We start from the raw sequence: 25678 nt of genomic DNA, 5'->3' as shown, positions 1-25678 counted from the left end.
AACAGGCAAAGAAACTACGTGTATCGTTATACCTTTATCTCTGTCTTTCGGAAAGGGGTAGTCTTTGCGTCCGTCGAGGAGTTGGAGTAGCGGTGGCAGAAGGTTCTGGACGTCTTCACTATCTAGGTAGTATCCAAACTTGACAAGATGGTACAGCAGTCTCACTACCTACAACACGGCATCAAAGAATAGCTTTCAATTAGTCTGATTGGCTACGAAAGCAAGAGTGGGTCCACCCATGCTGTGAACAAATTATCATTGATTAGACAGAAAAGTTTGTAATAAGACGGAGTTTGAATAAAACATTAAACTTAAATTACTTTGCAGCAAAATTTTATCGTTAAATCAATAATGTTGTCGAAAAAGGCAAATTAGCAACTTTTTGGTAGAGTGCTTGAATAGGGATATATCACTAATTATTATGAGTTATTATACAATTAATTACCCCTTTTGAGGTAAACATGGTGAAATAAGGACCCGAGACCTGGCCCACGAGGTGACGTGACCTGACCGAAGACGCGTAGCCGTCGAGGTCAGGGCAGATCATCGAGTGGGCCAGGTCGAGGGTCCTTTTTTCACAATGTTGAACTCACAAGGGGTAATCAATTGTTTTATTATACCGATATCTATTGAAAAGTATGAATCTCTAACCGTTATAAATTCTTTCTTTGATCGGGATCGGGATTCGCTTCACTACGTATAGTGAAGTTGTTCACATTGACGTCTGCAAGTCGTGTAAGTTTTTGCATCATGTTTTACTGATTTAAACAATATTTGGTAGATAGCAACATACATTGTTATAACTAGCGATTACTTTTCCTCTACACAGTCAAAATCTAACATAGAATTCAACTCTTTAAAGAGCCACTTCTACATTTCATTGACGCGTACGATATTTTGTAAACCGTTTAAGTTAACGATAAAATTTTACTATATTCTGTATGGCTATGGTAATGCAAAATAGACCATGCACAATTTTAAAAACGTTTTTCTCGAATAATTATTATTTTATGCATTAACTTTAATCAGAAAGGAATTTTTGATTAAGAGGTCATTTTTTAGCAGTCATTAGTAATAATGACCGGGTCATTATATCCCACGTGCAATGATTCCCAGGTCATTATTGCTGTAAACAGTACCATTTGGAGTCATTGTTGTGTTTTAAAGTTTTCTTACAAGCCAATCAAATTCGAGTATTATCAATAGAGGTATAATAAATAACTATATACAATACATTTTCATGATAACTTTGTTACAGTTTAAAAAGGAAATTTTTTCACCTGTTCTATTAACATATTGTGTCCAATCTCGCTTGCAATCATGAATTTATTATCTAGGAGAAACTCTGCAATCCAGTCACGAAGCACAGGGAAGATGGCTACCAATTCTTTTACCACCTTAAAAGGATAGTTATAAAAATAAGTTTAATAACCACTAAAGCAAAATATTCGAAAACCGGAATGGTTACAGGTAATTATATAAATAATAGTAAAAACTTACAAAATCCCCTTGACTTTTTTCCTCGTCTTTTGAGCCAACGTATTCGTATACAAAGCAGATGTTAGGGTGATCTAACACAGAGTAGTTGTTCCCAACGTCAACGAACAAACCTTTAAAAAGGAAGTGGAAAGAAGTGTAGAAAGATATGAAGATAAACACTAAATTAAGTTATTATTTTTTAAATTAATACACGTACTTGTGGTGAGGTCACAGTATTTAGCCCGAATTGCCTCTGGTAAAATGTCTGACCGCAGAGATAAGAAGGCTTCTTCCCATGTCAGGTACCGTAACTCTTTGGTAATCATGTTGATTGAGTAGTCGTTTCTTCCCTGAAGGAAATTAAAATTTCATTAAAAGCTTATTTTTTTTAATTTGATAATTTGAAAACATTTCGTCTATATATACACTATCATATAGCAAACCATCTTTATTTCATGAACTAATAGGATACCCACAAAACAAAGTGCCTTATATAGATTCAGTTGATGGATCAGGAAATCATGCTTGTCCTTGTCATAACATTCACAATCCGACTGAAATTATCAAATTATTTTGTGTATATTCAGTGCGTTTCTACTTTCTCATTAACACACGAACGCAAAATGTGCTTCTAACTTGCGTACGTTTACAAACTCGTGCAACGCCGTCCAAGATCTGCCGTGATCGGTAGTGATGTACAAGATGTTTGGTTGCCTGTTGATATCCTGTCCACGAGCCGTGAGAAAGATCCCTTTGCCCTTCATGCCAAGAGATAAAAAAGAAGTTGTAGAATTATGTCATGTTGCATTTTATCTCTTTTGCACGTTATATAGACTGGGTCTTTGAAATGTGGTCATATTGTTAATGAAAACAATTAATGTTTTTTGGAGAAAAAGTTTATTATCTTTCAGACACTGAAGATACAATGTACGTGCACAATACGAAGAATTCTTTAGGAAAAAAATTTCAAAATACTCTAAGATGCCATTCAATGACTGAACTTATTATTATAGAAAAGAATGGATTTGTTCTGAACCATTGGGATACCTGTTCAACTTGCATCCACCTTTTGACAATGTATGACTGGTTGTTTGGGATTGCTATGTCATCACAGACACACAGCACATGTAGTAAGTCCAAGAATCTATAGTTCTGTAACGATAGGAGGACATTGATCAAGTCCGTAATCTAACAACCAGTGTATATATATTATATGAAATTCAATCGATATCCGATATACTAGTAATTAATTTACGAACCTGTGTTTTTTGTAGGAGGCCAATGAACTCATCTATTTGTTCGTGGGTAATTCTGTCCACGATTTTTCGTTTGTCTCGGATCAGTTCGACTATCATCTGTGCAACATTCAATCCTATCCCACCCTACAGACAAAAATGAATTGTAATCAGGTACTAGTATGCCTACATGCATGTTGAAAACTTGTGCAAATGAAAATTTTATGTACCTTTTGTGTGAACTGCGTTTGAAAGAACTCGATGTACTTCGCAAAGTAAAGCGCATTCTTCCTACTCTTTCCAATCATGTAGGTATACAGAATTTCATACGCTTCTTTAAATACTTGGATGAGGTTCATTTCATCTACAGCACCATCTAGCGGACATTGTAGGATTTTCACAAGCAGATCAATCACCTTCAAAAAAGTTTTACAAGAATAACTAATTCATGTACCTTTGCTCAAATAAATAAATTATGCAAGCAAATAGAAAGATACAACAATTCTTTTCAGAGCTCAGATAAGCCCTCTTACATGTACAAAATAGCCCTAATGAAGCTTACAAAGTACTCTTGAAAACAAATAACCTTCATGAACCATAACAGAAAAATTAAAATCTGAACACCGTAAAGCATCAATTTTATTCAATGCAGTTTCGATGATATTGCTCTTATGTCGATACGATATATCCTGGTGAGCTTGAGAGAAAGATATCACAGAGTATGACACATCTGTTTCATATCTGGATATTTTACTTGGAAAAGACGTTCATAGTAATCTAATAACCAAGCTCTATGATAAACGTGATGACTTAAACTTTTCAATCGTCAACTTCCCTTACTTATGCAGCAATATACATGTACCTTCATCACCTGCATACGGCGTTTATATATCTCAGTTGATTAGATACGCTAGAGTATGTTCTTCGTACGTACAATCTTTTAAATGAGGTAAATTATAGACAAACAAGGTGATGAAACAAGAATATCAGCAGTCTCGTTTAAAGTCATCATTTCGTAAGTTCTATGGTCGATACAATGACCTTGTCAGCAAGTACAATTCATCATTGAGTCAAATGCTGACTGACGTTTTTCATAGTAATTGTTAGTCATTATTTATACACTGAATTGACGACGGATTTTTCCGTTATTTCCCGATCATGAGAAGGAACGCACGGCGGTGTGACCGGTCGGCAGAAGATGCTCACTCCTCCATGGCACTTAATCCCACCTTTGACGATTTGGAAGTCCCTGTTTGCTCTGCTCCTACTTTGTATTGTTTTATGGACTTTTAATCTTGAATACTGTTCGTTATCGTAATATATTTCATTGCAAATAAGTAGAAAAATAGAATGATTAACAACTCATTGTTAAAAAGACAAAACATAGCTATGTTTCAATTTATTTGTATATTGAAACAAAACAGATCATCGATGAATTGCTTATTCCTTTTCTTTTATTTTGGTTTAACATAACCTACCCTTAGGTTTCGCATCAATTTTTGCCTGTTCTTGCTGGGAACATCTTTTATCGTCATAAACTTTCTGAGATCTGTCATTGCCTATAAAAAATTATGTACTCTGTTTAAATTCAGTTCCATGATATAGTGTATTTGTGCAATATTTGTGCAATGTTACGCGTTCTAGGTTATCATGCTTAAAAATGCATTTTTATTTAGAGTCTTTGAAATACTGTACAAGTTGATAATTTGCTGCTTACAGTCAGGACAATATGCGTCTTCTTCGCATTTAGAACAATGTTTGCCTCTCTCTATGCAAGGTAACAAAAAAAGAATTAGGCAAATCGACAAACAAACAAAATATATAAGATAATAAAAACATAACGATTATAAAGATTAGCGACCAAGCTTTCATGAAAGAGAACTTACATCTTTGTTGGAAAAAATAACATTTTTGATGAAAGAACTAACGTTTTTCGGAAAACAGAACTTATGTCTTTGGAGAAAAACTTTTATCTTTGATGAGAGAACTTATGTCTTTGATGAGAGCAAAAAAGTTTTTGATAAGAGAACTTACATCTTTGAGGAAAGAACTTACATCTTTGAGAAAGAATAATATTTTTGGATGAGAGAACTTACGTCTTTGATGAGACAACTTACATCTTTGATGAGATTGAGTAGAAAGGGCACCATTCCCGCCACGTAATTGAATTCATCCACCTGGCATTTCTCCACTCTCTGTATCGTGAACGCATCATCGTACTGACTCTCTCCACTCGCTGCCACCTGTAACAATCAAGCTGTCACTTCAGAAGATAGGATTAATACACATGACTGTCTGATTATGTTTTAAGTTTGTGATTGTACCTTTCTAACTTGTGCCGAGTCCCACATTAAGCCACGAAGAGTTTGGTCGTTGCCTGCTTCCATCTCTCTGAATTTTCTTCTTATATAATCTTCGTCTATTTAAAATGCACAAACACTTTCTCTTTAAAAATAACTCTCTTTTTCAATATTTTCGGTATGGAAAATATGTTGTTTAGCTTTGAAAACGAAAAGAAGTGTACCTTTCAATGCATGAAGCCAAAACCCAGAAAGCACATGCTCTATTCTACAATAACTTTCAAAATGAATTTCATCTCTCTCCTAGATATAAAAAAAACATTTTATTAAGATTCAATCGAATAAATCACCAAGAGTAAATTTGTTTTATCATATTGATTCTGTTTATTTTTTATTCTTCAGAAAAAATGGAGTAGGGATATCGTGTTCCGTGTATTTTTTTATGATCCTATAGCATCGGAATAGGGATGCTGTAGATTATAATATCATAATATAGTGTATCTCTTTTTTGCTCTTACGCTGAGCACGGAGTAAAGTCGGAACACTGTTCTTGGGTCTTCGTTGTCGTCTGTGAGTGAGATCTCTGTGGTTCCGTCAATACAGAGATACTTTCTAGTGGTCATGTGTCTCAAACGAACCTGCTGCTCCCATCGGAGAACATCACCTAATTTCCAAAATTATGTTTTATTTTACATCGATCATATTTTGACAAGAAACATATCTTAAGAGTTCATAATTTGGTGTAAAGTATTGCTAAATGGGTTGCTAAATTTGGAGGTTGAAAAAAACTAATATTGTAATTTTATCTTTTATATATTCACTAAATCTCTGTCCTCTTATAAAGCCAATTTTCAAGGAAAAAAGGTAATACTTCATGAAATATATTTTGAAATTTTTCAAATGGATCAAATGAAATTTTAAAAAATCTAAAATTATTATACATGTATATTGTATCTTCAGTGGTCAATTTCATCACATCATTTATGTTAAAAAGAGGGACTCTTGTCTTGTACCATTTAATATGCCACTTTCTGCTTCAATCTGCCAAAATGTATTCCCAGACGTGGGAGGTGACAGTGTTCTAGGCTTGTGTTGATCCATGACACGAATTCTAAAATGCACTGTGAAACAAAAAGATTCATTATATTAAAAAGAATAGCAATGGTCAATTTTACAATGTGTGCTTTTAATCAATAAATTTTGCCTTTTTGCTACATTACACGGGTCTGTTTTACACATCCGTTAGTAATTAATTAGTACCATCCTCTGTGACCTCCTCATTAAACAGTCCCTCCGCGACCATATATGCTTCCAGTTCTTTGTGAAACAGCCGAACCACGCTTCCGCCCTTCAATAGAGACCACATCGCTCCATTAGCATTTATCATGAACAAGATTGCAGAAGAAAGTGAACAATTGGCAATATCAATGTTTTAACCAGCCTTATAAATTCTCTATAAACAAAAATGATTAGTTTATGGTGCCTGATTCTAGTATTTACGATGTAAAGAATATTATTATTGAATTAAATGATAAACATTATAAAGGAATTTTTGTAATGGACATTCATTTTATTAGATTCTTTACCCGGACATATTGATCGTGTTCGGAAATCCCTTTGTGGTATCGGACGAGGGAGAATCCCGATCTCTCTACTCCAAGGTTCACTTCCGATCTATACAATAAACATTGTCAGTTTGAAAATCCAATTCAAAATTCAAAATTAAGACAAAGAAAGGGAAACGCTTTATTTCTACGTCAGAATATGACTTTATACATTCCCTTATTGGAATGTCTTTTAATTTATTGAAGACATTTCATTTTATCTTAATCGATGAGAAATTAGAAGGTAGTTTAATTTTGGTATTAAATTATCTTACCCATATGTAGAATGGTCAATTTGATATGGAGAACTGGCATGAAAGAAATGTCCTGGAGATTTGATGCTCTCAAAAACAATCTGATCATAGATCTGAACCTGAAAAAAGATGAATGCAAATTAATAAAAAAAACTTTTAACTTTAACATGACTGAGAATGAGAGATTCTCTGATGAGGTTATACTGAAGGGTAAGGTTAAATTTGTTTAACTTACCACTTCCCCTTCCGATTTGACTTTGTATTGAGGCAAGATTCTGAATTGTGCATTCTTTGCATTGAATTCATTTAACATTACCTTGAAATAAAAGAATATTTCTGTACACAAGAACAAATGTCTTCTAAAATGTAAAGATTAAGTCATTCCGAAGTCAATGATCGCAAATAAAATATTGAAGTTACATTTATGTTTAACCTCAAAAGATGAAATGTTTTTATGTTGCCCCTGCCAATTCTGAATACAACCTGAAGCAAAACTTCGAATACGTCGTGGAAAACATTGAAAGTATTTTCCTTCCTTTTTTGCTTCCTTTTTATCAAACTATAATTTTTGAAGATTCGACCCCAATTTGATTCGGTTTCTTCAAAGTTAATAGGCCTTTTTGAGTTTGTAATACGATTATAATTGGCAAAATAGACAAAAATAAGGTTTCATAGCTATTCTGTAAGATAAAATTCTTATCCGTACATATTTTTTTTGTCAAGCTAACAGATTATTTTTCTTGAGTCAAAGGTCAATTTCACGTTTACATGGTGGTATAGTGCACATTATTTTCTGCTGTTACAATTACTTTCTAAGTATAATATTTCTAATGCCCAACATTTTACAAAAATGTTGATTGTATTAAAAAAATCGGTATAAAAGGAAACTTGGCAATTAGTCCAGAGGGGAGGCGTAAAAAGTCTCGTTTTCCCGAGAAGGAACAAAAAAAATTCGATTTTCCGTGCATTTTAAATATAATGAAGTAAATATTCAGTTACTTAAAAAATTGCACAATTTTCATCAAATGTTTAAACGAACGGTTTCACTTTATTTTGAAACACAGTAGCTAGTTAATGTTTAATGAGTTTTAAGAACTATATTAGAACTTTAATGAAACTTAATAGGATTATTTACAAAGACGGATGACAATATTATTGTTCCTTGACCGAGTCGTGTAATTAATTCATAAATGTTTCATCAAACGAGTTTTTTTTTCAAATGAGACATTACAATTAGTCAATTAAATATTGATTGTATGGCTTTTTCAGCATCTTTATGCTTTTTTGTTAAAAAATGACAGGATATACATCATATGGCGTCGATTTCTATTTCACTCCACAGAAGTTATGATTAATGCTGTCGATATTTATTCGGAGTAGTTCATTGTTAGAGACCCTGTTTTTGTGTCTCTTGTACACTTAAATTATTGCTCGCTAACAAGGGAAACCGAATATGGAGATTGAAAGAACACATGTCAGTAATTACACGGGCAGATTTCTCTTGGGTTTGCATCAGAAGTCATCGAGAAGGGGCAAACACACAACCCCAATACCGTAGAATAGGTACATTGTCTTCCTGTTGCTATTTTTGAAAACGTTTCTAAGCTTTTATTACCAAAGAACACAATTATTTATACAATATTTGTACATTTTCCACTACTGTTTATTTGTTATTGTAAAACTGTTTTTTTATATCAATTATTTATGTCCGGTTGATTCTAATAATCATATCATCTCCCCTTCAAGTTTTAATTATAACTGAAACTGTTTCCTTTAAGAATCCCACTTTTAAACAGGAAAAAAATGGGGGAGAGTATTTAAAGAGTGAGGGTACGTTAAATTAAATTTAAACACAGTTCGTTTTGTAATTTACAATGACATCATCAAACCTACCATCATGTTGTTTTTGTCCTGTTGACTCGTCTGGGAGGTACACATATGTACATATTTATTCGTAAATACATGCTTCAACTAAAATATTTGTGAAAAATAATTAAGATTAATTGAAAATATGAATAATGCAAAAACAGTTTAAGTTCTTACATTCACATACATTTCTTCTGCTTATTTGTTTTATCTATTTACTTTTATTTCCTGAAATAATATATTTGTCTTAAAGAAAGATATTACACAAGTTCTACATTTTGTTTTTATTATATTTTTTTAATACCTGCACTATTTCACCATAACGAACTCTTTTGTTCATCTGCCGTTTCTGTTCCGCGGCGTTATCTGCATTTTCAGCTTCCGCTGCATGCTATGTGAAATGAATTTATAAAGAAAAATGAAGAAAGTCATGATGGATATCAAAATAATAAAGGAATTGCGATTTTTTGTGAAGTTTGATTTAAGTTGACTAAGTTGTAAAGTTCCTTCAAATATTACTCCGTCTTAGCCAATCGAGATAGGAAAAAAAAGTAGAATACCTTTGCTTGAGCTAAAAGAACCTTGTCTTGCTCTTTGACACATGTTGTCAAGTCTGTTGTTGATGACGTCATCTCGGCACTTTGATTGGCCAACAACTTCCGAAGTTTTTTGCTTAGTTTGTATCGGTTTTGGATGCATATTTCAAATACCACAGCTTTATAAAAGAAAATATCTCGGTAAGTAACAAGAAGCAAAACAACAGTTTGCTTTGTTCTATATTTATTTGTTTTTTATTGTTTTTTACCTTGCGCGTTTGGAATCTTGGAAGGCTTCTCTCGGTCTTGGTTTATGTAAATATGTAGACCATTGTGCATAGAACTGAAAATACATTGATACATTATCCACTAAATTTTATAATTAATCCTTTTTTTACAATCTAAATTTTTGTTCCTCCTTCAATTATAATTTCACTGATACGAAATTACACTATCAAAATATATCAAATTTCTACAAGAATAAAGTCATTTTGATATCGAACACTATTAGCTATGAAATAAATAGAAGCTGTCCGAAACAGTATTTAGATCAAGGACAATCAGAAAGAATATAACAGTAGATAATCACTTAATATCTTCATTCGAGAAGAGACCAGTCAAATATTTGAGGAGCGTAGGCTGATATTTGAGATGAATTCTAAGCCCAAGATAATTGTCGACAACGATAAACAAAATTAGAACAGTGCGTTCATCAGCGCCAATCGTGCCAATCGGTTCTGCTTTGCATTAATTTGTGCCACACAATTTTTTTTTGTCTCTGATTCATATTTTTTAGATACTACACAAAAGCTGATATAAAGTTATACATGTCCAATGTCGCAAAAGGTGCCAGCACAATAAAAGATCCCTCACTGCTCAATGGTCCTGAGTGCTGGGCATAGGTCTAAAATTTGCAGCCCTGTATTGGCAAATGCATATGAAACGACTTCACGATTTTTTAAAAAAGAAAAATAATTAAACCGACAAGTTTTCGATCGGGAAATATGATTTGTATACGAGGGCTGTTCAATAGATGATGTCCTCGGTGCTCGGAAAGAAGCAAAAGACGCTTTTCAATGATTTAGTCTTCATGATTTACTAGTAACTTATTAATCTCTTTTAATTAAAACACGTGTCCGTAACATTTTTTATCCAATTTCTGATTGTTTTTAGAACTCATTTTTGGGTATGACCCTTAGTATACTGGAAAATGGCATATCCAATGATTTCCTGGACTTGTTTATTCCTTCTGAAAGGTGTTTTTTTTTCAAGTTTGGAAATAGAAACAAGTCAAAAGGTCAAAGATCTGGCGAATGTTGTTAATGTGAAAAAACATTAACTTTCTGTTTATCCCGAAAACCCCTTTACTTTTCAGGGCGTGCGGGTGTGGACACTGTCATGAAGAAAATTAATGTAGTGGATTCCTGATTCTGGGTCCTTCCTCTAATAAACCTTTCGATTTTTTTGCAAACAATTTGCTTTCTAAACTCCTCCAGAAATTAAACTGTCTCCCCGAATACGAATTTGAACAATACCACTAATATTTAAGAAAATTGCATATAAATCTGTCTTCGTGCTTTTGCAATTCTTTGCTCTTGTCAGACCTTCGCTGTTTTTATCAAGTACATCTTATGGTAAATTTTGTTTTGAGGGTTTTAAGCAATAGATTCAAGTTTCATTTTCTGTTTGAATATCAAACAAACGTGGATAACTATAATTACTGATATTTTAAAATAATTGTAAAGACATTCGTACACGCTGTCGTTTTCACTCATTTTTCAAAATATAGGGTGACCTTTGAGTACTAAGGTTTCTTAAAAACAGTGTAAACTACTCCCGAAATGATGTCTATCAAATTTGCTATGTGTCTTAAAGTCAATCATACATCATCAAATATTACTTGTTGAAATTTGGCAAGCAGTACATAAGTTCTTATAATTTTTGTTGGCAAGGATGGTACCCATTTTTGATGCCAATTATATAGTTGAAATTTGGCAAGCAGTACATAAGTTCTTATAATTTTTGTTGGCAAGGATGGTACCCATTTTTGATGCCAATTATATAATTTTTTATCATTGAAATCACTTGCTCATTTTTCTATAGATCAGGCATTGGTTGCTTTAAATGTCACATATTTCAGTGAATATTTCTTTGGGATTTTTAACCAGTTTTACAGCAGTTTTAATGAAGCTTTTATTTTCACTCTAGTTAACTGATTTTTTACCATTCATTTATAATGAAGTGTCTCGAATAGCCCATGTTTTCCAGCTTCTCGTAATGAAAATATGTGATGAAAAGTGGTCACATAAACTGTTGTAAATTCATTAAAGATTCAATAATGAGAGAAAGTCAAGCTTAATGTCATATGATATCTGTATTATGTGGCATACCGTTCAGGACAGTATTTATTGAACAGCCCTCGTATGAAAGTAATGGGTAAGATTTGTTTGTTTGTTTTGTTGTTGTTTTTTGTCCCCTCGGAAAATTTTCACTCATTTTTAGATGCCATGATTTACCAGTGGAGGGCTGTAAATTTCGACATATATTCGGCTCTAAGAATTTTGAGCAGTATAAGGGAACGTGACAGCACCTATAGAAACACGGGATATCGGGCAGTAGTGAGATACAGTCTCGCTCTTCATTGAAGGGGGGAGGGGAGGGGATGTCTCACTCAAGAGTTAGGTATCCTTGTTGAAGTCTAACTCCAGAGAGAGTGAGACTACCTCCTCTCTTAACTTTAATAAACGACGAATTTTATATTGAAATTTGGTATAATTTTTCAGTTCAAGAGTAAGAAAGACAAAAATTTTAGAGTAAATTTTCTTAAAAAAGTTTGACGATATAAAGTCGCACTCTTTGCACTTAAAATACATGAAAAATGATTTACTAGTTTCATTCAAAAGACAAGGAAAGAACTCGGCAAGAAATTATTGACAAAGCAATAAAAGATAGCCTTTTCTAGATAAAAACAATAATCTAATATACACGGCCGTGAGGATAAGCCGGTACTTTGGGAATCATTCATAAAAGGGCTTGAATAAATGATGGTCTTATGCAATATAATGACCACATCTAAGTGCATGTTTCTGAGAGTTCTACAATAAAATGTTTACAACAAGACCAACTTATCATTCCGATGCATATTATATCAGCCAAGAACCAAATAACTTTTCTTAATTTTCTTTCCCTTTGTTTAAAGTAAAGAGAATAATGCACAATCTACTGTATCTGTAAAAAGCTTTTTTACAAAAATTATTTTACAAAGAGAGCTACATAGCCTTGAAAAGTACATGTATTTGAGAGTTGTCCCAAAATTTCATAGACTGATCTCATATCTTTCAAAGAAATTATCATTGCCATACATTTTTTTTCTTTACGCACAAAGTGCATTGTTGCTTGATAAATTACGAACTTTTATTATGACTTTGAAAACAATACGAGTATATATTTTTTTTTGCATCCTCAACATTATAATCCTATATACCTTTTAGACAAACACCTTCAAACTCAACGAAGATTGCGCTAAAATTTGGTAAAGAGTAGCAGGTCTTATTTGCTTATTTGCAAGGTCCTGCATACATGTAGATTTTCTCTAATAGCTATGGCAATTTCACATAAACAAAATTTACGCAGCGAGAACTTTGTGTTGATTACTTGATTGTATGTTGTTTTAGATCCCGTTCGATAGTTTTTTACAGAGTTTAAAACATATATTTCATACATGGATATTTTCACATCAAAAAGACGTTTATGGTAACCAAACAACAAAACTTTTTAATAAACTTGATGACTTCTTCTTTTCTATGGTCAGCTTTCCTTTCTTACGCAGCAATAAACCCTAATCACCTGCAAATGGGGTAAATTACATCTAACTGGTTCGATTCACAAGAGCATGATTTACGTACGATAAAGTACAGCTATTTACAAACAAATTGATGAAGCAAGAATATATCAAATCTCTTCTGAAGTCATTATCAAGTATATTTTCTGGATCACTTATTTTTTAGAAGACTAAACAGTACGTTATTAAATGTTCACTTATTCTTAATGTTCTCCCCATTCCCTTAATAAGGATCGATACTTTGTGGAAATTTTGGCTAAATCTTTAATTAAGATTGTCATAGGTACTCATAAAGTATACTTCAAGTGATTTATTTTCAATGATAATCAAATCATGCATGTAATTACTTATTTATGAACGAAAACCCAATTGCCATCGCTATAGTATAAGCTCTATATAGGGATAGACAGGCTAAGATAACGAAAGATAATTACTAATAAAAAATACAATAGAAACACGACTTTCAATTTTAAGCGTTCAAAATAATAGCGTTTTTGAAACTTGCACACAATCACTTTTTAAACTAAGGAAGGTTAAAGATAAATTAGATTTTATGGAAGGACTTTCTATAATCTCTCTTTAAGAAAGTATTTCACAAAATCTATGTGCGTCATAATAACTTTCAGAAAACTACATTCTCTTTGCTTGCATATTTTGACTGACATATTTCAGACCAATTATGAGGTAATTGTTTCTATAAAAAATGTGACTAAAGATGACTTTGTTTACTTCATTGCAAAGGGTTCACCGTGCATGTGACTGATAATGAAAGGATGCTTGCTACTCCAAGGTACTTGATCTTATTTCTTGTATTTAGAGAGGTCCATTTTTTTTGGTGGTGGTGGTGGGGGGTGGCTGTTTATTTGTATTCTTTACATGATTTATTGAAAGCTGTCAGTTAGTTCCATTCATCTTTTAATTTATTAAGGATGCTTTGATTGGTTGTTTTATCCAAACATGATGCTGCACCTTCAATTTTTAAGACTACAAGAAGGTCATGAATTCGTGAATATCTTTCTTCTATGAAAAGAACCAAATTACACCCCCAAAATTTAAAGATTTTACATTATTATACTTGGTGATATTAAAAAAGGAAATAAAGACGACAAAAACGACGAAAATACCACACAGAATCATACTCCAGAATATTTATTGAGCAGGCTTTACTTGCGGACAACAAGAAAACGTTGATATAACCATCAATTGTCACCCGGGAAATAAATAAAGTAAACAATGAAAATGATTCCTGATCATCAAACCGCTTCGATATGTGTGAAAAAGGCATGCGTCTAAATGATTGAGACGATACTCGAGAAGATTTTGAAAACTTTTAGTCGGATGAAAATCGAACAAAAACGATACCCTTTTAAATTTTATCAATTCCTTAAGTAAATGTTGACTGCATAAAATATGAATTAAAATCAACACATGCATCACCTTATTTCAAAAATGTATTTCACTTTTAAGCATATAAAGCACGAACTGCGTTACGTACGTTTTATGCGAGTAAAATCCAATGTTCTGAAAAAGGGACTTGTCGTTTTTTCGATAGTAAATGATAAGCAACTTTACATATTAAATATGAAAACACATTTTTACAGATTCACCTTATGGAAGTAAATATATTATTTATCTTGTAATTTATAAAGGGAAAGAACATTCTGATTCATAGTTTTTTTCATGTTTAGAAAACCCTTAATTCTGAATAACTTCTCCCACCGCAATCCCCATTCACTAACACTTAAACTTATATGTATAGAACAGTCCGGTCCTCTGGGCTGCAATAAGCTTTCCAAAAGACACCTTTCCATATTGTCCACATGGTACATGTATATTCAATAGTAAGAATTTGACACTCTTGTGCAGTGATAAGTTTAAGAAACTGGAAAAGTAGAGATTGAAGTGTGTGCTGTGTTGATGCAAACCTGAATAAGTTTAAGGAAAACCAAAACTTCAATCTGAGGAAGATTAACATGCATACAGTGTATAAAAAATAGATAAGATTTTCACTAATTTTTTTACTATCTATCAGTCAAACTTTCATACAATCTTTCATTGAGAAACATAATTGTTTGATTTCTCTATGCAAAAATACGACAAAAAAGATTTTTGAATATCTGTTTAATTATTCATGCCACGCCTTACCAACAACGCTCAGTGCTTATACTGTACGTAACATTAACAGACATTAACATAACAGAATTTATACAGCTGCTGTTAAATATGCATTCTATGTACAGCACCACTGGAGGGCAAGATTATTATTATAATTCATTCGAAAAGTAAAAATAATACTTTTCGAAGAAAAAAATATTCCATCGGATATCGGAATTAATTCCTTCTAACAAATTTTATCAACCCTTCAGTGGCACCGTAATTTTCAACTGAAATATCCACAAATCTATTTTTGCTACATACTAATTTGGTTTTAATGATGTTGAAAACATGAAATTATAATAAAACTCTAGTCCTGTGACTATAACTAAAATCAAATAAGTCAAATTATAGGTGTTAAATATTTTGATTTTGATTTAAACTGACATGTTTTAAAGTATGGAATTTTTTATCACTTATCTATTAAATAAAGCATGTTAAATTGATTTATTTTACTAAATGTAGTGATACAATTGTGTATACGTGTGTGAAGAGGAGAAATAGCTCACCTGGACTGTAAGCTGTAGACATAACCCTCTGTTTCCACGGAATACAGCGCTATAGAGTCTCCAATACAAAGGTAGTCACCGGCAGTGGTATTGCTGAGGAGAGCCATAGTAACAGGGAGTATTCTATGTTCTGTAAAATCAAAATTTAGAATATTAAGAGAAACAGGTTAGTATGTAGTCTTTTTAACCCTATCACAAAACTAAACAAAATCTAAACACAAAACTACATTAGTTTTGTGAAAATGTGTTAATCAGAACTTTACAAAAATTGATATCGCATTTTCTTTTTGTTTAATAACATAAAAAGTTTGACTTTTCAACTCTCTATACTACATGTACCATTTCCGACAAAAATAAAGAATAAGCTTAATAATGTTATAAAAAAAAAGATTCCTAAAATAAAAAAAAAATACTGATAGTTGAATTTTTTCATTTCTTGTCATTGGTCATCTACACACACATGCACAAAAGTGATCAGACCTTGATATTCAAATAAAATCAAGTTCATTATTGGAACTAATCTACGTTTTCTCTGGATTGCAATTACTAGGAATTCCCGTAGGTACTAATCGTAACCCCTTGTTTGCAAAACAGGGAGTCGTAACATAAGGCGTTCTTAAGTCTAGGACCATTTTAAGTAAAATTTAAGGGCAATCTAATAATAATAAAAATGATATCCAAAAACGTAGCAAGATTTAAACAATAAAGGCAGAACTCCGGCGGTCGTTGTTCCCTGTCATGGTCATGAAACAACAGAAAAATCCGCAAATAATTCAGGGTGCCAATAATGGCCAAACAATTAGCATGAAAATTGTCAGTCACTACCTGACTTCAATATAAGTTGTATTTGCTGACAAGGTCATTTTGTCGACCATAGAACTTACAAATATTTACTTAAAACGAGGCTGCTGATATCTTTGTTCAATCAATTTCTTTGTGAATAAATTTCAACGTTTTAGAAATTGTTTGTGAACTCATCACGTTTACCATAAAGCTTTGTTGTGAGGTTACCATTAACGTCTTTTTCTAGAAAAATATATGTCAACCTCTGTGGTATATAACTATATATTCCAAGCTCACCGGGATATATCGTGTCGAAATATGAATGGAAATAACTAAATTGTTAATTGATAATTTGTCAATATATCTGAAAGTGGAGTTGATGGCCTTAGCAAGTGTTTTCTTTTCTAATGTATGGGATTTTAAATAAATTTGGTTTTATATGAATAAAAATATGTCTGCTAAAACCAAAACTTATAAAACGAATTCAACTTCTTCAATTTTCCCTTCAGAAAAAAGTGATAGTAGCTTTATACCATCCTTATAACAAAACGACAGAGAATAAACAAACCTGTTTTCTGTACGGACACAGACAAGGAAATGAAATCAATTACACCTTTGTATCTTCTTTATGAGAATCTTAATAAGTAATACAATCCTCTCTCCAAATATCTGTTTCATCTTTTGCGTAAAGCTAACTTCATTAGGGTCAATTTTTGGAAAAAAAAGGAAAAAGAAAAGATATTGATAAGCATTTATCATCCCGATCTGGATGTGTAGATCATTTCATGTCATATTTATTGTGCAAATTTCATGAAATAGCAAATGGTATTATTTTACTCGACACTGATATAATGCATTGCAATGTAAAAATATACAGTTTACGTACATGTATGTTAAATTTTACTGTGAAGGTTTAGAAAGGACATTGCTTGAAACTTATTTTTTTTAAATGTTCTTTAAGAAAAACTTTATATTGAAGCATGTTTTATGCCTTCGACTTAATTAAATAATTCACACTGAAAAAATATAGTTTTTTAGTTTCTTATTTAAGCGTGTTGTTTAATTTTAGCTTCATTTTTAATTCTTTTATGGAAAAAGAAATAAAACAAGGGATTAAAATCAAATTTTCTTAGCAAATAGATGCCAGTTTTGATACCTTTTATGTTCTCAATATGACTGATGTTCACTTTTTTTCCCAAAAGGATGAAAAAATTGTTCTGATGTTTTGAAATTTGCATAGAAAACAAATGCATTATCAATAACAGGAATGGATTTTTTTTCTCTTTAAGATCAACATACATAAAAGTAGTTGTAAACAAATACTCCTATTAAATTTGAAATAAAATAAAATAATCAACCCGACATTTAGGCATATCGAGGACGTATTGTTAATTGACAATAGTTATTTTCACTCTTAAGTCGATTTTTTTTTAGCTTCCCTTACTTATCCTTCAATCATCATCTGCATTCAGGGTTTATATTTTTCATTGATTTGATACGCGAGAGCATTTCTACGTATGAACAATTTCTTAAGCGATGTAAATTATTGACAAACAAGTTGATGAAACAAGAATATCAGCAGTCTCGTTTAATATCATCATTTTATAAGTTCAATGATCGATACAATGACCTTTACAGCAAATTCAATTTATCATCAAATCAAATGCTGACTGATGTTTTTCATACTAATCGTCAGGCCATTATAGACACACTGAATTATCGACAGATTTTCCCATTACTTCCCGATCATTACATGGAGCACACGGCGGATGTGACCGGTCGGCAGGGGATGCTCACTCCTCTATTGCGCCTGATCCCACCTCTGATGTTTTGGGGGTCCCTGTTTGCTCTGCTCTAATTTTGTGTTGTTAAATAAACTTTAATTTTGAGCTTGAATGCTGTTCGTTATCTCCATATATTTCATTGAAAACAAAGACACAGAATTGGCTCCAGTGAATTTATCCATGAAGTCTCTTTCTTTACTCAACAATAGAATGCAATGAAGGATTATGACAAAACATTGAGAAGTAGAGAAAATCATATATGGTTGCTTAAAAATTCCAGTGAACTCTTAAAATACTATAGTATTTAAAGTCATTTTACCCGAATCGATGATCGCGCCATATGACTTAAGATTTTTCAATACTTTATTTTGACAATTCCCACGATAAATTAAAGTCCAGGCTTTTGTGCATTATATGAATAGCTGCTTTATGCAATAGGAACATTCGTAATTTTATTCACTTTCTCATTGATAATTGAAAACCTATTTTGTTAAAAAAAAACTTTCTGATTGCATTCACAAGTACTCCGAATTTGATGTTTAAAAATGCCCTTGTTTCTGATTGACAATATTTATGTTGTTTTTGGAACTCTAACAGTTTGTTGGAATTCTAACAGATTGTCTTCTAACCATTCCCCTTGGTACTAATTGCACCCTGTTATCAGCAGACCTTTTTAAAATTCATATGAACAGAATTTAATCAAAAACTTTTACATGAAAAGAAAAAAGTATCTTGCCGAGGCCTTCAGTCAACATTTAGACATCTAAAATCATTGTCATTCCTTCATTGATTAGATATACCACATTGAACTTGAAACAAACAATAATACAGAATTTGTTTCATATTTAGATATTTTATTGGGAAAACGCTTATGGCAATATAAGAAAAAAAATTCATGATAAACCTGATGACTTTTCTTTTGAGACCTTCCTACATATATTTAGCAATATAAAATTATCGCCCGCTTATTACTAAGAGTTATTCAAATGTACTTTTAAAAATTAATAACCAAGAAAATAGCAAAAAATTATTTTAAAAAATGCATTTATTGATAAAATTTTACTAAATTCCTTAAAATTATGTGACAAAATTACGCTGGTTATTTCAATGTACTCAGTATTTCAAATCGAACTACACATGACTTCTTTAGTAGGACTTGATTGAGCATAAAATAATAAACGTAAAATATAAAGTCTTAAAGCGAAGTAATTCTTAGTAACCCATACAATATTGCAAAATACTAAAGACGTCTGATGAGGTTCAAGTGAAAAGATTGATGTATATTATTCTGCTAAAATTATTATCTATGTTAAAAGTTACAATCAGAGAAACCTGTATACAGATATACTTATTTTTTTTATTCAGTGGAATTTTCCCCTATTGTTCAGGGATTGCTACTTTGTTCAAAGATTGAGTAATTTTGCAAAACGAATATTCAACAAGATGCTTTGTAAAAATGCACTGATAATAAAATTTCACATTTAATTTGTTCATGAAAAATAATAATGTAAAAATTAAATAATAGAAATTTTTTAAATATTGTATATTGCACCAATTTTGCAAGACACGTATTCATCAAGATACTTTGTGAAACATGCTTTAAAATTAGACATCAAAATTATTCATTTAAAATAAATTTTAGAAATCCTATAATCAGTAATAAATTTCTTAAAGCGAATATGTAAAACAGAAATGATTCCAATTGATCAAAAAAAATTTAAATTGTAATTCATATTTTTAAAATAGTAATACATATATATGATTCCTACCTTCTCAAAGCTTTGTCAAACTTCTTGTATCCATTGCAATGTTTCTACAAAATATTCCGCAGTCGCCTTTATTGGGTCATCAAAATTCTGTATATACAGTTAACACTACATAGACCGATAAATTAACTATCGCAATGTCGATACAGAAAATAAATGGATGTCAAAACAGCCCAGAAAAAAAGATATCAAACGATCAGATTGAGGGGGTAAATTCACTGGAGGATAGACCGACAATGACCGAAGCGGCCCCGGGGTGAACCATTCATCATCTATTACGTTATTAGCTGTGATGCACTATAGGACGGCGTATGCTGCTCTAGGAACATAGGGACAGTATTTCAGCCGTCACTATTGAAGCAGGAGATCGACACGTAATCCTACCGAGCCCCACCGGGGAGTCAGGCTCTCATATAGTGGCAGTATACACGAAATATATCAATACTCCTGGCGTTTGAGCCAAATGCGGTGGCTAATTTTATAATTAAATTACAGAGCTCTCTAATAACATATTCACTACTGTTTGAGAATTCCTTCATGACAATACTGTCGAGCGCTAGTTGATATCAAGCGAATGAAAGAAAAGCGTGGCTTTGGTAGAAATTAAAGGGTTTTATTGATACACTGGCTAAACTTAAACCGAGAGAAATTGATGACATTCAAAGTAAATTACGTAAAACAATTCAGTTGAGACAACGTCAGAGCCATAATTTCCGGTATAATTCCTCTTTCTAAACTGTTACCGGTATCTTCCTCCTTTTGAAAGTTGTCTTAGCAAAGACATAGTAATGTTTTTGCAGAAATAATCCATGAAGTTAAAACATCAATTTTATTCTTGGAATTTTTTTATTGAATTTTAAAACCATTACATAGGCGTAGTCACAGGGGGGGGGGGGGCAGCGGGGGCACTAGCCCCCCCCCCCCACTTTCAGATCGGGGGGAGGGGGCAAGAGTATGTCTGTGCCCCCCCCCCCCACTTTTTAAAGAAGAACAAAATCACAGCTATTTTTCCCCCAACATTACCTTTATTATAGGAAATATTCATTGAATGGATGCCCCCCCCCCCACTTTTTGAACCTTGTATAATTGGAATTGAAAGTAACTTGCCTTTGAAAAAGTTGGCCTCTACCCCCCCCCCCCCCCCTCCCCCCACGAAATAGGATTTTCGAGGTTGGGGAAACTTTCCTTTTTTTTTTTTTTGCTTGTCAAAGAATTTCTGGACTTGAGTCCCCCCCCCCCCCCACTTTTAATTTTTTTTTCTTTTTTCTTTTTTTTTTTTTTTTTTGCTTGTCAAAGAATTTCTGGACTTGAGCCCCCCCACTTTTAAGTTTGTGACTACGCCTCTGCATTATTAGTAATTAAGAGAGTTTAATTAAAAAATAATTTCGGTTGCTTTTAAATGCTTAATTGCAAGTATAAAATGCAAGAAAGTTGAACAAATTAAAACATCTAGAACATTCCAATCGTCGCAAACAACGGCCAAAATGTACGATCCTCTCCCGCTTTATGCTATATGCTGACTCCGAACGATGGGAAATTCTCCTATTTCACCTTTCTCATAAGCCTAAGGATAGATATGTTATACATTTACACTACTGAAATCAACAAATAATTAAAAATTTGTCGACAGAATTCATAATAACTCTCCTTTTACTAAACAAGGATTTTGTAAAATATACATTTGGATATGTAATAATGTCGGTCGAAAGTCGGTACTTACACCTCCTTGGCTGGAGGAACTGGTATGTTTGGTTGTTTGGGGCGTCAAGGAACTTTTGCTTGGTACTGTCCATCAAAATTGAAAATGTTTGGTTGTGCGTCTACTTCTACCAGAAAATGCTTTTTGGAGACCAGGTCTTCCAACAATCTATTGGAATTCCCATGGGTTACAATTGCGCTCCGTTATTAGCAGACCTATCTTTTATTAATATGAAGCAGAATTTGTAAAAAATGCGCGAAAACAAGAAAACATTTGCTTTGGCCTTCAACTCAACAGTTAGATATATCGAATTGTCAATTAACAATGGTAATTTCCATTCTTATGTCGATACAATATATCCCTGTGAGCTTGAGATAAAAGATACCACAGAATCTGACACATCTGTTTCAAACTTGGATATTTTACTTGAAAAACACGTTAATGGTAATCTAACAAAAAAGCTCTATGATAAACGTGATGACTTTAACTTTTCAATCGTCAATTTCCCTTACTTATGCAGCAATATACCTTTATCACCTGCATACGGCGTTTATATATCTCAATTGATTCGATACGCAAGACCATGCTCTTCGTATGAACAATTTCTTGAAAGAGGAAAATTATTGACAAAAAAGTTGATGAAACAAGAATTTCAGCAGTCTCGTTTAAAGTCATCATTTCATAAATCCTTTGGTCGATACAATGACCTTGTCTGCAAATACAGTTTATCATTCAATCAAATGCTGACTGACGTTTTTCATACTAATTGTTAGTCCATTATATATACACTGAATTGACAACGGAATTTTCCGTTATTTCTCGATAATGAAAAGGAGCACATGGCGGGTGTGAACAGTCAGCAGGGGATGCTCACTCCTCCATGGCACCTGATCCCACCTCTGATGTTTTAGAGGTCCGTGTTTACTCTGCTTCTATTTTGTATTGTTTTATGAACTTCGATATTGAATACTGTTCGTTTTCTCCATATCCTTCATTCCTATGGGCCTATCCCTCGTGGCATCTTATCCCACTTTGTTGATTCTAGGAAATCCATGATTGTCCTGAACTTGTATCGTTTTATTATCATTTTTAAATTCTTAAATTGATAAATGTGTAGAACAAAATTATATATCAAGCATTGTTGCCTCTGTAATATGTGTGTAGTAATGACTATTAATTACATAAATTAACTAACAGTTTTGTTGCATGTGGCTGTTCTCTAAAAAGAAACATTCTTCTAAAGTTCATTAACCAGTTTTGATAATTATTTTTTTTTAAATAACTATCGGGGGAGTGTTAGGAATGGTTCTGTAATAATCATCCATCAAACTAGAATAAAATTGTATAAATATCACCCAATTTAACTTGGCGATGTATATGAATTGTCGAGGGAGAATTTTCAGGAGAACAAACTAGGAGACACTGAACTTGACGTTTTCCCTAGCGTTTGGGTTTTACCGATTTTTAATTTACACGTCCTCTCCGCCCATTCATTCTTTTTATTTCTGATCTTTGCCATTTACATTTATTTTAAACATGATGCTCCTTTTAAAGATGTGTAGAATCTGATTAATATGGTTATTACTGCGTTTAATTATGATACTTGCAATTGTTAGTGAATTATCAAAATACCATTGATCATTTCAAAAGAAAGACACATTGGATTCAACATTTATTCACTCGAGCCTCTCTTGTCTTTATATAAACTATATGTAACTTGTAAGTATACAAACATACAATGAATACAACAAAGTATTATGCTTTTTTCTCAATAAATAAATGAGAATAAATTAACAGAAAGAAAAATATATGTGGAGATAACGAACAGTAGTCAAGCTAAGAAGCCCATGAAACAATACAAAATTGGAGCAGAGCCAACACGGACCTCTAAAACACCAGAGTCGGGATTAAGTGCCATGGCGTAGTGAGCATCCCCTGCCGACCGACCACACCCGCTAAGTGCTCCATGTCACAAAACATCCGCCGTCAATTCAGTGTATAAATAAATATAATAAATTGTAAATTTGCTTACAAGGTCATTGTGTCTTCCAGTGGAACCAACGATATGATGATATTAAACAAGACAGCTAGCTGATATTCTTGTTTCAGCAACTTGTTTGTCAGTAATTTACCTCGTTTTAGATATCGTACTTAAAGCATGCTTTTGCGTATCGAATTAACTGAGAGATATGGTGATGAAGGTATACTGCTGGATAAGTAAGGGAAATTGACGATTGAAAGGTTATCACATTTATCATGGTGCTTGGTTACCATTGTTAATTGACAATATGTGGCCGAAATATCTAAATGTCGAGTTGAAGACCAGTGCTTTTTTCTTTCCAGATATAAGATTTTGGGCAAATTCTGCTTCATATGAATACATAAAATGTCTGCTAATAACGGGGCGCAATTGGTACCCATGGAAATTCCAATGATTGTTGGACCTGGTATCTTAAAACCACATACATGTAGATATTGTCATATGATACTCAAGAACCTTTTTGATGTAAACTTCAGAGAACTGGACTTCTGCGAAGACACCGACTTTTACAGTTGACGGCTTACTTTTACACCAGGAAAATATACAGGAGCTCTTTTGTGAAAAATATTGATCTTAACATTTAAAAAAACGATAATAACGGGCCACTTCAAAGATCATATAACGCTTGTCTTGGAAGGAAACGGCAACATTCCTAAATGTGTCTGTGTCTTCTTCTTTATTTCATTTTTTGAGTTATTTAAAATAAAAGGATATATTAATTCTCGTAAATAAAGTATCTAAATAAATTATATTTTACCACCAATTATAATTTATGTTTGATAAATTATTTCAAAGCCCCGAATACAATACCTCTATGGATGTTTTCTATTTTCTATTTTCAATTCCGTACCTCCGTACATGAAGCAGGTTTAAATGTCCAAGTAAGCCGCCAACTGTAAAAGTCAGTGTCTTCGCAAAAGTCCACTTGTGTGTACAATCAGACTGTTTTTAACAAATTTATGTTGCAGATGTCCAATGACAAGGTAAGTAAATTTATGAGTCCCGTTTTATTGAAAGGCAGCTGTCAATCATATCAAAAAGCCTACACTTTATTTTACCGTGGGGAATAATTGTATATAAAGTTAAAAAATCGAAAGTTTTGATGTTGTTGAATTTGAAAAAATCTTGTAATTTCAAATTCTCCAAAAGTTTCTTGGTATGTTTAAGTATCCACATCTGATTTACTCAATTTCGAAAAATATATTGTGTACTCTTGAAGTTTCTCCTTCACTACTGTTAATATCTATAAAGAAAAAAGAAATGTTCCTTTGTAAAAATGTTTGCATAGCAAGATCCCCTAACCACAAGATTTGGATCCGAATTTTTTTTTATAATTTATTTTTAAAAGAGCTTATAGAGGAAAAAAGAATTCAATTCTTTATAATCTAATAAAGAATAAAGTTTAAAAATAATTAGCCATTTCATATTTTGAATTGCACAAAAGAATAGAAATAATGCGTAGACAGTTTAAATATTGTAAAAATTGAATCTGAAGTGAATACATCTTTTAAAGACCTTGAAATTCGTGAAGAAAACAAAACTAAAAAATACTAAAAATGTATTTAAAATAATAAGCAAAAAAGCAAAATGATATTGAAAATATATGGATTTAAGAAAATCAAAAAATAATTTGTAATCGTATATTTAGAAAAAGTAATGATGTAATAATTTGTAATGAGAAAAAAAATGTTCTTAAAATTTCGCAGTTTTTTCGAAAAAAGGTAGGCCTCTTGGAATTAGAGAACAAGAGCGACAACTCTTTATTCTATAATACACAGGTAATACATACGATAACAAAACAAAAGATATATCTCTTACCAACGGAAC

At 32.4% G+C, this 25678-nt stretch overlaps 1 protein-coding gene across 1 annotated transcript in view; it reads right to left on the bottom strand.

The window, feature by feature from the left end:
* The window catches only part of LOC134244277 (inositol 1,4,5-trisphosphate receptor type 2-like), a 35500-nt gene extending 19605 nt beyond the window's left edge, over positions 1-15895 (bottom strand). The window contains exons 1-25 of the mRNA XM_062726537.1: positions 15779-15895; positions 9544-9617; positions 9299-9453; positions 9043-9129; positions 8766-8843; positions 7108-7188; positions 6894-6991; positions 6601-6688; positions 6275-6362; positions 6028-6135; positions 5533-5678; positions 5239-5317; positions 5039-5133; positions 4832-4957; positions 4432-4482; positions 4193-4273; positions 2945-3130; positions 2739-2861; positions 2527-2631; positions 2124-2237; positions 1956-2033; positions 1697-1829; positions 1501-1610; positions 1281-1397; positions 33-168 (exon numbers count right to left, since the gene is read on the bottom strand). Coding sequence (XP_062582521.1) covers positions 33-168; positions 1281-1397; positions 1501-1610; positions 1697-1829; positions 1956-2033; positions 2124-2237; positions 2527-2631; positions 2739-2861; positions 2945-3130; positions 4193-4273; positions 4432-4482; positions 4832-4957; positions 5039-5133; positions 5239-5317; positions 5533-5678; positions 6028-6135; positions 6275-6362; positions 6601-6688; positions 6894-6991; positions 7108-7188; positions 8766-8843; positions 9043-9129; positions 9299-9453; positions 9544-9617; positions 15779-15885 — 2644 coding nt within the window. The 5' untranslated portion in view covers positions 15886-15895. The remainder of the gene's footprint in view (positions 1-32; positions 169-1280; positions 1398-1500; positions 1611-1696; positions 1830-1955; positions 2034-2123; positions 2238-2526; positions 2632-2738; positions 2862-2944; positions 3131-4192; positions 4274-4431; positions 4483-4831; positions 4958-5038; positions 5134-5238; positions 5318-5532; positions 5679-6027; positions 6136-6274; positions 6363-6600; positions 6689-6893; positions 6992-7107; positions 7189-8765; positions 8844-9042; positions 9130-9298; positions 9454-9543; positions 9618-15778) is intronic.
* Between the last annotated feature and the right edge of the window lie 9783 nt (positions 15896-25678).

The sequence above is a fragment of the Saccostrea cucullata genome, unplaced genomic scaffold (assembly GCF_032062105.1).
Source record: "Saccostrea cucullata isolate Sc308-1 unplaced genomic scaffold, CSIRO_AGI_Scuc_v1 ctg277, whole genome shotgun sequence".
Taxonomy (NCBI): Eukaryota; Metazoa; Mollusca; class Bivalvia; order Ostreida; family Ostreidae; genus Saccostrea; species Saccostrea cuccullata.
Note: the sequence above shows the minus strand (reverse complement) of the source record. Positions and strands in the feature narration are given on the sequence as shown.